Source organism: Herpailurus yagouaroundi, unplaced genomic scaffold (assembly GCF_014898765.1).
Source record: "Herpailurus yagouaroundi ecotype Mexico unplaced genomic scaffold, PumYag 139, whole genome shotgun sequence".
In the NCBI taxonomy this organism is placed as follows: domain Eukaryota; kingdom Metazoa; phylum Chordata; class Mammalia; order Carnivora; family Felidae; genus Herpailurus; species Herpailurus yagouaroundi.
In genome coordinates this window covers 58194757-58208738 of record NW_024412394.1, presented here as the reverse complement: position 1 = coordinate 58208738, position 13982 = coordinate 58194757, and the positions used below count along the sequence as shown (strand labels likewise).

Here is a 13982-nt window from a genome sequence, read left to right as displayed (position 1 = left end):
TGCTTTTTAAAATTTGTTTATTTATTTTTAAGAGAGATGGTGAGAGAGAGAGAAAGAAAGGAAGAAAGAGAGGCAGAGAGAGAATCCCAAGCAGTCTCTGTGCTGACATGGGGCTTGCAGCCATCAACCGAGATCATGACCCGAACAGAAACTAAGTCAGATGCTTAACTGACTGAGTCACCCAGGCATCCCTGCATGACCCAATCTAATCATAAAAAACCTTAGACAAACTCAAATTGATGAACATGGTGCAAAATAACTGACTAGTATTCTTTAAAAATGTTGAGGTTACGAAAGACAAGGAGAGTGAGGAAGTTTCAGTTTGGAGGAGTTAAGGATACAGGACACCTAAATGTAGTGCGGGATCCTAGACTGGCTCCTGGAACACAAGGGGACGTTAGTTGGAAAACTAATAAAATTTGAATGGAGTCTATGGTGCAGTTAATAGTTCTGTATTTGTGTTAATTTCTTAGTTTTGATAAATGTGCTGTGGTTATATAAGATGTTGATATAAGCAGAAGCTGATTAAGAGGTAAACAGGAACTCTATTTTTGTAACTTTTCTGTAAGTCTAAAATCATTTCAAAATAAAAAGGTGTTTAAGTATTTTTTTAAAACGTTTATTTATTTATTTTTAGAGAAAGAGCAAGTGGGCGAGGGGCAGAGAGAAGGAGAGAGAGAATCCCAGGCAGGCTCCGTACTGTGAGTACGGAGCCCGACATGGGGCTTGAACTCACAAACCACGAGATCATGACCTGAGCCAAGGTTGGATGCTTAACCGATTGAGCCACCCAGGTGCCCCTCAAAATAAAAAGGTTTTAAAAAGCTTCCTGCCATTTGGTACTTGAGGACTTTTTAATAGCAGAGTATATTTTAGTATTCTCTAAATTTATAACGTGTGTGTGTGTGCATACACTTGTAATGTTGTATCTGTCAGTCAGCATTTTCCACAAATGCTAAACTCCATCCATTTTTTTTGGAGGCACCTTTAAAAATCCTAGACTTCTTTTCTTTCCTTTTTTGTTTTTTCTATATTCTGTATTCCTAACTAAAGCCTTTTTTTTTTTTTTTTTTTTTTTGTAAATGATCACAGCTCAACCCTCCTTCTGTTCCGGAAGGAACATCCCTGAGACTATGTTCTGTGTATATGAGGCATGTTGCAGGGAGCAAAGAGTATGAGGCCAGAGGTCAGAAGATCTGAATGTCAGGGGCACCTGGGTGGCTCAGTCGGTTGGATGTCTGACTTCAGCTCAGGTCATGATCTCGCCGTCAGTGAGTTTGGGCCCCGCGTTGGGCTCTGTGCTGACAGCTTAGAGCCTGGAGCCTGCTTCGGATTCTGTGTCTCCCTCTCTCTCTGCTCCTCCCTCACTCATGCTCTGTCTCTCTCTGTCTCTCAAAAGTGAATAAACATTAAAAATAAAAAATCTGATGCCAGCCTTATTAGTCTGGTTCTATTACTAACTCTGTGAACTTTTAGTTTTAATGCTCTGACACTAAATGGGAAATTTGGGCTGAATATTATATGTACTACTTGATGTACGGATTCAAATGATTTTATATGTATATATATTCTTTTTAATTTTTAATGTTTATTTTTGAGAGAGACAGAGAACAAACAGGAGAGGGGCAGAGAGAGACGGAGACACAGAATTGGAAGCAGGCTCCAGGCTCTGAGCTGTCAGCACGGAGCCTGATGCAGGGTTTGAACACACAAACCATGAGATCATGACCTGAGCTGAAGTCAGATGCTTAATTGAGCCACCCAGGCGCCCTCAAATGATTATATATTTTTTTTATTAATTTTTTGTTTTTAATCAAGGTCCCATGTGCTCTGTTTTTAGGTTTCCCAAGGTTTTGTTTTTTTTTTTAAGTTTATTTATCTATTTTGAGAGAGAGAGAGAGAGAGAGAGAGAGAGAGAGAGCGCGCGCACAAACAGGTGAGGGGCGGAGAGAAGGAGAGAGACAATTCCAACCAGGCTCCAGGCTCCACACTGTCATCACAGAGCCTGATGTGGGGCTTGAACTCACGAACCATGAGATCATGACGAGCTGAGATCAAGACTTGGATGCCTAACTGACTGAGCCACCCAGGTGCCCCCCCCCCCAATTTTTTTGTTTATCCATATGCATTTTTGCCTCTTGCCCCCAGAGTCTTTGGATTCTACAACAGCCATCACAATTTACTGACTTCATTCTGGCATTTCCCTTAGACTCTCTCTCTCTCTTTTTTAATCAAACTAAGGGGATCTACAGTTTCTTTTCTTTCTTTTGATCAGGGAGCTACTGTAGTTGTCCTCTATCTTGTTTTTCTTCTTTCTGGAGGGAAGAAAAGTTTTCTTATGTTAGGGCCTTGAATGGGCTGAGCCCTGGCACAATCCTGGAGGGACCATTGGCTAGCACACCTCTCTTGCCCCTGCACAGTGGCATGAGAGCTCTGGGGCCAGGGTGCTTTGGCCAACCTGCGTCTCTCATGCCAGCACTAATGCCAAGGCATGGAGCCAGCAGGGGGCGCCATTTAAGAAATAACTGACACTGGGGCGCCTGGGTGGCGCAGTCGGTTAAGCGTCCGACTTCAGCCAGGTCACGATCTCGCGGTCCGTGAGTTCGAGCCCCGCGTCAGGCTCTGGGCTGATGGCTCAGAGCCTGGAGCCTGTTTCCGATTCTGTGTCTCCCTCTCTCTCTGCCCCTCCCCCGTTCATGCTCTGTCTCTCTCTGTCCCAAAAATAAATAAAACGTTGAAAAAAAAATTTTTTTTAAAAAGAAATAACTGACACTCTTGAGAACAAATGATTTACCCAGGTTTTCTTTGTTATTTTTGCCCAGACAGTATTTTTTCCGTGTGTTCCCAGCATACAGGTAGTGGGCTTTTAGATCCCAGGGTAAGACCCAAATAAGGGAGATGTTGGTTGGCAATGGGAAACCCCTGAGGGCTGTGGCCTGAACAGCTTGCTGGTCCTCACCAGAAAAGACAATTTGGGCATGTTCAGCAAATTGTAGGGCTTTCCTTGGTCCTTGTGTTGTTGTTTTTAACTTCCTTTTAAAATTGAGATGTAATTGACATGAAACATTGTGTCAGGTGTACAAAGTGTTGATTGGATACATTTACATATGGCGGTAGCTCCGTAGCTTTAGCCTCCAGCTTTACTTGTGCCATGTTGGCCTGTTAAGTCACATTCGCACCTCCAGCCATTTCTCTTCCCAGTTTGTTTACTGTCATTGGATACTTAGTGTTGTCAGCTTGCTGCTCAAGAACGGTGAAGTGGGTGGATATTTTTAGAGTACAGCATCTAGAACCATGCTGGCATGTAGTAAACATTGTATTTGAGTTTGTTTCAAAAAAATAAGAAGTTTTTCCTACTTTCAAAGAACTTACCATATAGTTGGAAAGATAAAAACCCACCAGCACAGAGCACACTATGGAAAAAAATGCTACTCGAGAGGCAGGGCGAGAAGAGGCAAGACCCTATCTTCTTTTTCTAATTTTTTTATTTTAGAGAGCAAGCATGTGAGTGGGGGAGAGGGGCAGAAGGAGAGAGAGAGAGAATCTTTAAAAAAATTTTTTTTACATTTATTTATTTTTGAGAGACAGAGCACTAGTGGGGAAGGGGCAGAGAGAGAGAGAGAGAGAGAATCCAGAGCAGGCTCCAGGCTCTGAGTTGTCCGCACAGAGCCTGACATGGGGTTCGAACTCACAAACCATGGCATCGTAACCTGAGCTGAAGTCGGACGCTCAACCGACTGAGCCACCCAGGCGCCCCAGAAGCAGAATCTTAAGCAGGCTGCACACTCAGCACAGAACCCAAAGTGGGGTTCCATCTCACGACTTCGGATCATGACTTGAACCAAAATCAAGACTAGGATGCTAGGGGTGCCTGGGTGTCTCAGTTGGTTAAACATCCAACTTGATTTGGCTCAGGTCATGATCTCACGGTTCATGAAATGGAGCCCTGCTTCAGGCTCTGCGCTGACAGCACAAGCCAGCTTGGGACTCTCTCTCTCCCTCTCTGTCTGCCCCTCTCCTGCTGGCACATGTGTGCTCTCTCTCAAAATAAACATTCAAGAAAAAAAAAAAGAGACGCTTAACTGACTGAGCCACCCAAGCGCCCGAAGAACTATCTTCTGTGTGCTCTCCTCAGGTCACCTCATTTATTCGTCTAAACAACCAGCAATTCCTCCCATTTTGTGGTTCATAAATTGAAGTCAATAGGCGCAAAAGGCCTTAAAGTCCTATAAGGTCATGTGTGTAATAGCGAGATTTGAACACAGAGCTGTGTGAACTGAAAGCTCCCATTACCACCAGAAAGAATAGAGAAAGCTTTGAAAGGAGGCTGGTGCTGGACCTTGAAGGATGGATAGAATTTACCAAATGGAGAGAAGTGGGGGGCACATACAGGTTGTAGGGGGCAGGGAAAGGGGTGGGCACAGCATGGGCAAAGGCGTAGCCTTGGGAAGCACGAAGCGTGCTTGGGAATGGCAGGTGTTCCCCAGGTGTGCTAGAATAAGGGAGGAGTGACAGACAAAGCTGGAACATGGGTTGGAGGCAGAGCATCCTGAGCCTGGAATTCTGAGTTCGGGCTTTATTTCATAACCCATTTTACAGCCTATTGAAGGTATTTGTGAAAGGGAGTGACATAGTGAAAAGTCTTGTCATGGTGACTTAAGTTCAGGTGGGATATGGAACGGGCTGGAGAAACAGAGGGGCTGCTGTCATGGAAGCTAATGTGTGAGGTACCTAGATATGGTGCATTATGCCATTCAGCCTCACAATACCCCTAAGGGATGGGCACTGGTAATATCCCCATTTTCCAGGTGGGCAAACTGAGGCATTGAGAGGTTAAGTACTGACCAGCCTACCACAGTGAATAATGATGTTGCCAGGATATAAACCACCTGTGCTGCCTCTGTATGCCACAGCACCTGAGGAGACGTCCGGGGGCCATTTTAACAGGTCATGTGTGATAGTCCAGGTGGCGAGGACTGAACTAGTTCAGTAGTGATGGAAAAGGAGAGATGGGAGCAGCAGTGCGAAACACCATCGTATGTGAGCCTGATCCCAGGGCTGGACCTGTAACTTCATGGCTTCTGTTTATGTAGTGTTTCCCGCGGAGGCTGGTGCTCAGTGGTGAGAGCGTTGCCGAGACCGTGGGGCAGCATGGACAACCTCGCCTCCAAACTTCCTAAGTAACTTATTTTAGGCTTCTTGTTTTTCCTGAGGAAATGTATTAATCTAAAAAAGCAAGTGCTGAGGTTGGTGTTCTTGGTTTGAGTTACTTTTAAGACCATGTAAGCAAACTTCCAGGTGTTCTCAAGCATCTCAGGCTTTCATTTCTAGCGTTTGAGACAAGGAGGTCGCTCCAGAGGGCTGGGGGTGATCAGATCTCCCTTTTGCCCATGAACCTCCTCCCTCATCTGCTTCTCTTGATATGTTCCCAGTTACTTCCCTGTTTTGCTATTGTATGGGTTGACATATAAAATTATTTAATTTGTTTTACTTTTGTTTCTAATTTTTTTAAGAGAAAGGGGGTGCATGCATTTTGACTCTGCAAAGCTTTTGACACGCAGTTAAATGAACCTATAATTCATATGTGCTGAATGCCATGGTGACTGTGTAGGGCAGTGTGGGCCAGCCCAGTGACCTCTGTGCTCTGTCTGTTGCAGGTGATAAGAAGTACATCATGGGGCCCAAGCTTTCTACTCTCGATGCCACTGTCTTTGGACACTTGGCACAGGCAATGTGGACCTTACCTGGGACAAGACCTGAGCGGCTGATCAAAGGCAAGCCCTACAAACCTCTTCAGGTCTTGGGAGTCGCTGTGGGGTGAAGGCAGGGGTAACACAACAGAAAATTCTAGGCCATTGCCTGTGAGCTTGACTGTGCTTTATGGAGACATCAGGCTGTCGTGTCCAGGGCCAGGGTCAGTTTATTGTGCTTAGGATATGTAGGGGTTGAGGAGACGCTGGGCTTCTTACCTGCCATCTTGCGTCAACAAGGTTGATACAAATCGTACCGTGTTTTACACCAGGGCTTTTCTTTCAGCTCCTTACATAGTGGACTTAACACTTGTTGAAACAGGGCTTGCATTCCACCTCATGCACTTGTCTTGTTGGTCTTCCTTAATTTCCTTTGGACAGTGGTGGCTCACCACTTTCTGGTATATCCAGTGCTGCAGTAACCATGGTGGGGTGGGGTGATGGGGCTCACTGCCCAAATCGAGGCTCCTTTTGAGTCTGAACTGGTCTCACATATTTCACATGTAGGTATAGGAACATATGTTTCTGTGTCATTTGACTTCAAAACATTCTTTTCTCCCCTTCCAGTGGGTGTCTGTAGATGATCCATTGAGAGCAGTAGAGCTAGTAAGTTCAAGCAGTAAAAATGGAGGCAATGTTAACCAATGTTTTGTAAGCTTGGTTCTATGCAAAATATTGTTATTATTATTATTAGTAGTAGTTAGTAGTAGCTGTAGCCCTAGTAGTAGTACATTTTAGCCAGAGAAACACAGCCTTGTGTCTCTGTTGTGTGATCTTGGCTGTAAGGCCTACCAGAGTTAACTTATAGTTGGAGGGGTGGAGGTGAGGATGAATGGGACCAGCCTAGAGGATGAATATATGTGTGGAGGTGAAGGTAGGGGTGTTAAGCCAGGAGTAAAATTCACTTTAGCAAGGGAGCAGGGAAAGTGAGCTCAATGTGGTTTGATGTCAAGGGACCAGATCTTGATGTGTGTGTGGGGAGGGCGGTGCAGACTGAAGTGGGGGGATGCACATGGCAGCTGGGCCATCTGGGAGAGTCTTCCCCTGTGTTGGTAGATGGGAGCTGTTTGGAGTCATCTCCACTTAAGTGCTTCGGGCCCGGGGATGTGGGGATCAAAGTCCGATATTTGGGTTTGGGAAAGGGTGTGACAGAGTTGACCAAGGTATTTATACCCCAACTGAGTAGGTTGGGGGTATAGATGAGATCACCAGTGAATAGTATATAGAATGCTTTTAATGTTGGGTGGATGGATGGTTGGAACCAAGCAAGGCAGAATCATATAAGAAACTAAGGCAGGTAAACACTCATGTGTGGTGGTCATAGGTGAGTGGATAGGAAGGTTGGTGAAGGCTGAAGTTCTGTGCGTGCGTGTGTGTGTGTGTGTGTGTGTGTGTTTATTCATGTGAGGCCCAGAAGCTCAGACCAGGGCATGGACAGCAGGAGTCATTCTCCAGATCCTCATATTGGTGGTGGTGAGGCTTTAGATACATTACCAAACGTGGTTGAAATGGAGGAAGCATTGACTGAAGGTTTTCCAGAACTTCAGCTGAGTGAGGGTAGGAATAGTATGGACTGATACTTAATTTCCTAAATGATCAACATGGAGATATTCCTTGTCTTGTGATGTGTTGGAACTTACGATACTTATAGTATTTAAAATAGTTTCCCTTTATTTTAATCAGATTTTCCAAGGTCACCTAAAATATATTGGTTCCCTTTAGTTAATTTAGAGGTTTGTTTTATATCTACTTTCTGTTCCTATTACTTCCTGCTCCCTCTCTTCATTTTCCTAGCACACCACTCTTACACACCTATGTACACACATCACCACCTCTGCTCACATACTTTTATACACACACATCCCATACACTTGTACACATAGACTTACATTTGTACCCAAGCGTACACACACACACACACGCGCGCACGCAGCTGAGGTCATCTGGTATTTAGTCAGAGCATTTAGGTATTCACTATCAGTAGAGCTCTCAAATTCTATAGAATCCCTTCTTGTAGGAATGAAGCATCTTTATGTTAAATTATTTATGACTTGGCCCTTTTCTCTTTTACTTCCTGGAAGGACTTGAAACATTTAATGTTATTTTTAAAGAAATGACCAGCCTTTTTGGAGGATTGGAAGATTAGAGGATTGATTTTGAGTCACCCAAGACCCACACATTTGGGGGAATCTGACACCATCGTCTGTGAGGGACTTTGGCACACAGTTTCATGTACTTTGATTCTTAAACAAGGTAGCAGCTTCCAATTCTCCCTGGGGACTGGTATAGCATGGGTCATTAAAGTCCACAGAGGGTCTCTAGGGGCACCTGGGAGTCTGGTTAAGGATTCAACTTCAGCTCAGGTCATAATCTCATAGTTCGTGGGTTCGAGCCCTGCATCTGGCTCTGTGCTGATAGCTCAGAGCCTAGAGCCTGCTTCAAATTCTGTGTCTCCCTCTCTCTCTGCCCCTACTCTGCTCATGCTCAGTGTCTGTCTCTCTCAAAAATGAATAAACATTAAAAAAAAGTCCACAGAGGGTCTTTAAATCTCATTTTGGTCATTGATTTCATGCCCTTCTAAATCTTCTGATTGGAGCTGCTAATAGACTAATATTTTGGTCTCAACTTCTTTCTCTGCCTTTGTTCTTTCTGTGGTGGAGACTTTCCCAAGAAGTAACAAGAGGAAGGAGAAGCAGAAACAACTAAGAACCTGTATGATTTAGAACTGGCTTAAATCCAGGAACGTGAATGGCTTAGATCAGGCAGTTTTCTGCATAGCTTTGGAACAGCCAGGGCACTTTTGGCCTTGCTACATGTGTGAATGTGTGAGTGTATATATGCATAAATATTAGCTTTTGGTCCTAGATATTAATTACAGTAGGGAGCCACAGAGGCTGCTTCTGGAGCCATCTAAAGTAGGGAGAAATTTGCCTTAATTTAGGTGAGTAGGAGGACAGACTTTGAATATTCAACAGTTCTCAAAATATACATAAGTATGTGTTTGCATATATATAGATGTAGATATATGAAATATTATTTCCTTGCTGGAGAGAATCTAGAAAAAATAGAAAAGTTAAAAAAAAAATAACGTGTCCCTGTCACCCACAGACAACTGTTAATATTGTGGTATGTATCCTCATCTTTCATCAAATACATGTATGTATATATTTTTCAAAATCAGGATCACGGTATTGATACAGTTATAAACCTATAAATTTTAATTAACTGTGTCTTCATTTCTCGTGTCATTCAATGTACCTTAAAACAATATGTTTAGTAGTTGCATAATATCCTGTATCCTATGGCTACACTGTAATTTATGTGATTAATCTTTTTCTGGTCTCATGGGTTATTTCACATACTTGTTTACCAATATTCCGAAGTGACTATTGTATCAATATATATTCTTGCTTATCTCTGGTTATTTCCTTAAGCTAAATTTGTAGTTGGGGAACTTCTGTCTCAAAAGGTATAAGCCCTTGGTCTGTATGGCTAAACTGCTTTCTAGAAAGACTGTAGCAGTTTATATTCTTGTGAGTACCGTCTGAAAGTACCTCGAATTTTGCTCCCCAATTAAGATTGTATATAATTTATTTTGAAATCTTTGCCATTTTTCCAGTAAAGAATCTCAGTTTTACTCTCAGCAAATTCCTCCTATAGAGTCCCATTTGACATTTTGTTCAGTGTCCTTATTAGGGAATTGCACGTGGATCTGGGCACTCTTTGAAACAGACATGGAGCACTACAGAGTGTGGAAAAGTGGACAGAAGTGCCGGAAGGGAAGGAGTTCTGCGACCTGTCTGCCGCCTTGTAGCATGTAGCAGGCCCACAGCGCGATGCTGTTTTCCGGGACGTGTGAGAACTGTTTTCTTGTGCTGAGAAACACTTTATTCATTAGCTCTTTTACCGGCAGTCATTTGTTACTGTTGGGTGCCTTTTTGCTTCTTATTTGATTAATTGAAAGGTGGAAGAAATGCTGGATATCCTTGAGAAATAGCTGAGTCTCTCCCCCGGGGGCGCCACCCCCCACTTACTGTTCTCCGTCTGGAAGTGTTCAGCAAGAGGTCTGGTCTCAGGAAGGGGATGGCTCAGATGACTTTTGTGGGTATTTGTATTTTGAGATCTACGAATTTGTATCCTTTAGCTTCAAGGAGATGAGGGGAAGGTGGTGTCCTCATCACAGCATTCAACTTTGTTTTGAACTTAAAAAATTTTTTTTATTAAATATTTTTAAATGTTTATCTTTGAGAGAGAGAGACAGAGCATGAACGGGGGAGGGGCAGAGAGAGAGGGAGACACAGAATCGGAAACAGGCTCCAGGCTCTGAGCCGTCAGCCCAGAGCCTGACGCGGGGCTCGAACTCACGGACCGCGAGATCATGACCTGGCTGAAGTTGGACGCTTAACCGACTGCGCCACCCAGGCACCCCAGTACTTTTAAACCAAACAGTAGAATTGCATTATACACATTACTTTGTAACTTGCTTTTTTTTTTTAAATTGTTTTTTAATGTTTATTTATTTTTGAGAGAGAAAGGGAGAGAGAGAGAGAGAATGCAAGCACGGGAGGGGTAGAGAAAGAGGGACACACAGAATCTGAAGCAGGCTCCAGGCTCTGAGCTGTCAGCATAGAGCCCGATGCAGGGCTCAAACCCGTGAACTGTGAGATCATGACCTGAGCCAAAGTCAGGTGTTTAACCGACTGAGCCACCCAGGTGCGCCCTGCTTTTTTCACTTAATAGAATATCGTGTCTTTTTAACATCTGCAAAATATTATATAGAATTGATACACCATAATTTATTCAATCGGTCCCTATTGATGGACATTCAGGCTGTTTCCATATTTCTTTTCTTCCTTTTTTACTGACATAATGCTGTCGACGTTGGTATACGTATATGTTTATAATACTAGTGCTTTTATTTTAGTAGAATAGAGAACTAAAAGTGGAGTTTTGGGCCAACAGATACATTTAAAATTTCAATAGATGACATCAGATTACTTTCCAAAAAAGGTTATAGCAATCTTATAATTCCACCAGACATGTGCTTACAATGCCTGACCCTCCACATTGGATGTTATCAAATCTTAATTTTTACCAGTTTGATGGATGAAATTGTTACCTGATTATTGAGTACACTTTAAAAAAGTCAGTTTTTCCATTATTTCACAAAGTTTACATCCTCAGCGTAGGCATTTGTGTTGACAAAGGAATATCTCGCACACACACACAAAGCCATTTTCTACTGCCAACTTTTTCCTATTCTTTTGGCTGGGACATGTTGAATCCGCTGATGGAGAAAGTAGGCACAGAAGGAATTGGCAAAGCCAGACAGAATTGGCAAAATCAAACATAAAATTTCATTCTTCGTTCTACTCTTTTTTATCAGTGGCAGGAAATGAGGATGGGTATGTGAGCTCCTAGTTTTTGCTTATCAAAGCAAACTCTTTCTGGACTGCATGATAGAATGATCACTTCTTGACAACTCATTATGTTTGAGGGGCAGCACCTATCCCCTCATAATTCTTAGTACCCCGGAGAGAATTTGAGAAAAATAATCTGTGACAGGGAGTGTGCATCTATGAATTCTCAAGTCAGGCTGTGAGATCACCAGTGGGGGGGGGGTGGGGGAGAGGGGGAGAGAGAGGGAGAGAGAGAGAGAGAGAGAGAGAGAGAGAGGGAGAGAGAGAGAGGGAGAGAGAGAGAGAGAGAGAGAGAGAGAGGTGGTTGGTGGTGAAGGGCATGGAGTCTGGAGACTGCTGATGTTTAAATCTTGGCTCTGCCACTTTCTTACTGTGTGACCTTAGGCAAGTTAATTAACCTCTCTGTTGCTTCAGTGTTCTCATGACAGATGGGGATCATAATAGTTCCTGCCTCATAGGATTGTTGCGAGGACTAATTCAACAGATGCATAAAAGCACTTCAAACAGTGCCCGGTACATAGTAAGGGCTATTTGTATGTTTGCTGTTATTGCTTTTTATTATTGCACACTGAAGTGGTATTAATGTCACATAGTACAAAGGCAGGGCGGCTCTCCTGGAAGAAAAGTGAAGAAACAGGTGGTGGAAAAAACAGCCACAAAAGAAGTGGATAGAATCATATATGGTGTAGATCCTGTGGCTATTGGGAATAGATTCTGACTTTCTAGCTGCTCCCTAAACAGCTCATAGGGAATGGACGTGATTGAGGCAAACACGGCTGTCCCCAGACCCTGCTATGAAGTGACCATAATCCATCTCTGATTGCCACCTCCCACCAAACCTTGGTGCCGCCTCCACATCTTTATCCGATTCTTGGTTACCAGTGACTGGGAGCCATACCTGCTGAGGTGTTTCATGACTGCTTTCCTGAGGGAGGATCTAAGTGAAGGTTTGGCATGCATCTTTTTAAGGAGCAATCCTGTGGCTCCTTGGCTTCTGGCTCCGGGGCGTGTGTGTAAACTCTTCGAGGAAGGGGCAATCAGAATGGGCGCATATATCGTATGAGTTGAACTGTTATGATCTGAGACAACTGAAAATGGTGACCTGCAACCAATCCTGGCTCACTGCTTGATAGGATCTGTGAAGTAGGGGGATTTGCTTCGTTACATTTTACAGGAGATGTGCTTATGTAAGCAGAACAGCGATCAAGTTTTGAAAAATTTTCATGGGAAAATGTATATAACAACATCATACGAAGTAACAGGAAACATTAATAATGACAATAAATAGAAAACATACTGAAAGAAAGTACATCAAAACGCTACTGTGATTACCTTGGATTGACGAGATTATAGGGGGCTTTTGTTTTCTTCTTTATGGCGTTTCTATATACAGACTTCTGATCTTCCAAAATGAGAATGTATTATCTTCTTTGATAGAAAATAAAATAGAGTAGTTAAAGACTATAGTCAGTAGACCTGTTAATGTAGAAACAACCTAAATGGACTTGAAGGGGGTGTGGTAAAAACAAAATGAAACTATGGTACATCTGAATAATGAACTGCTGTGCAGTTATCAAGGTGATAGTGTGAAATTGACAGTTTTTCATTATATGTTGTTAAGTGGAAAAAAGTAGCATAAGGGACAATATATAGTAAATGCTAAATAGCAAATGTAAATATATGTAAATGTATATCCAAGGATATAAACAGAAATGTTAATATGGTGAATGTGATTATTGGTAATTCTTTTGTTTTCTGTGTGTTGGTATTTTCTAATATTCTTCAATAAAACCTGGGTTACCTCTATAATAAGTAGATGTTTATATAACTTAAAAAAAAAAAATCCAAGGAATATTCTTAGGGCAATGAAGTCCCGTAAGGGAGTGCCAGATCATGTATTCGTAAGCAATAGTGCCATCTGGTGGATCAAAGGCAAAAACTCACCCTCTTTATTTTTCATTTGGAATTTGGAAATGAAAGTCAGTTCTGTGTCACGTTTCAGACAAATGCCGGGACAATTTTAGCAAGTTAACAGAAGTGTTCCTTTGATTCACAGGAAAAAGAAGTAGCCCAGTAACTGAGTTGGGAACCTAATTATGAGTATAGCCGTTCAATTTTATTAAAAAAAAAAAAAATCTGTTTTACTAAATGTGCCTGGCGGGGGGGCACACTCATCCGTAGACAATTCTGAATTATCCATTTTATTTAGGATCATTTAGGGCAAAATTTGCATCTTAACATAACTTTCTTCAACGACGTGGCATAGAACCCAGCCCTTAATAGCACCACCAATATTTGTGGAATGAGGAATTACTTCTGGCTGGCTGACCTCGCGGACAGTTGGTGGATTTACATGGGGCATAACTTAATTTAAATATGAACCAGTGGAAGTTCCAGTTCTCTTGATAAGCAAACACAAAATACTAAAATGCTTGACAACGCCCAATGGTGGTAGTTGAGCTGCCATTCTGGATAAATTACCACCGTCACCCCCACCCCCACCATCACCCTACGACTCCCTGCCCACTCACACTTCACTCACCCAGCCCACTCACACTTAACTTTTTCCACTCGCCTTTCTTCTTGTGCGCGTGAAAATCTAAATATCTGATAGTCCGTCTTTGGAAAAACACTGTTAAGGTCTACCCCACCGCGTTCTTCCCAACCCCGCAGAAGGCCAAGCTGCTGGCAGATTGCTGCCTTTGAGAATTAACCCTGGCTTTCCTTACCACCCCGCAGGTGAGCTCATCAACCTTGCCATGTACTGTGAGAGGATAAGGAGGAAATTCTGGCCTGAGTGGCACCATGATGA

The 13982-nt window shown here is 42.9% G+C and overlaps 1 protein-coding gene across 4 annotated transcripts in view; it reads left to right on the top strand.

The window, feature by feature from the left end:
* FAXC (failed axon connections homolog, metaxin like GST domain containing) overlaps positions 1-13982 on the top strand; it is a 73639-nt gene that overhangs the window by 58248 nt on the left and 1409 nt on the right. For 3 of the 4 annotated variants that reach the window (XM_040474231.1, XM_040474230.1, XM_040474227.1), the window contains 2 exons: positions 5658-5774; positions 13910-13982. The exon at positions 13910-13982 is cut by the window's right edge and continues 1409 nt beyond it. In XM_040474231.1, coding sequence (XP_040330165.1) covers positions 5658-5774; positions 13910-13982 — 190 coding nt within the window. The remainder of the gene's footprint in view (positions 1-5657; positions 5775-13909) is intronic. The other variant, XM_040474229.1, reaches the window with a different exon arrangement.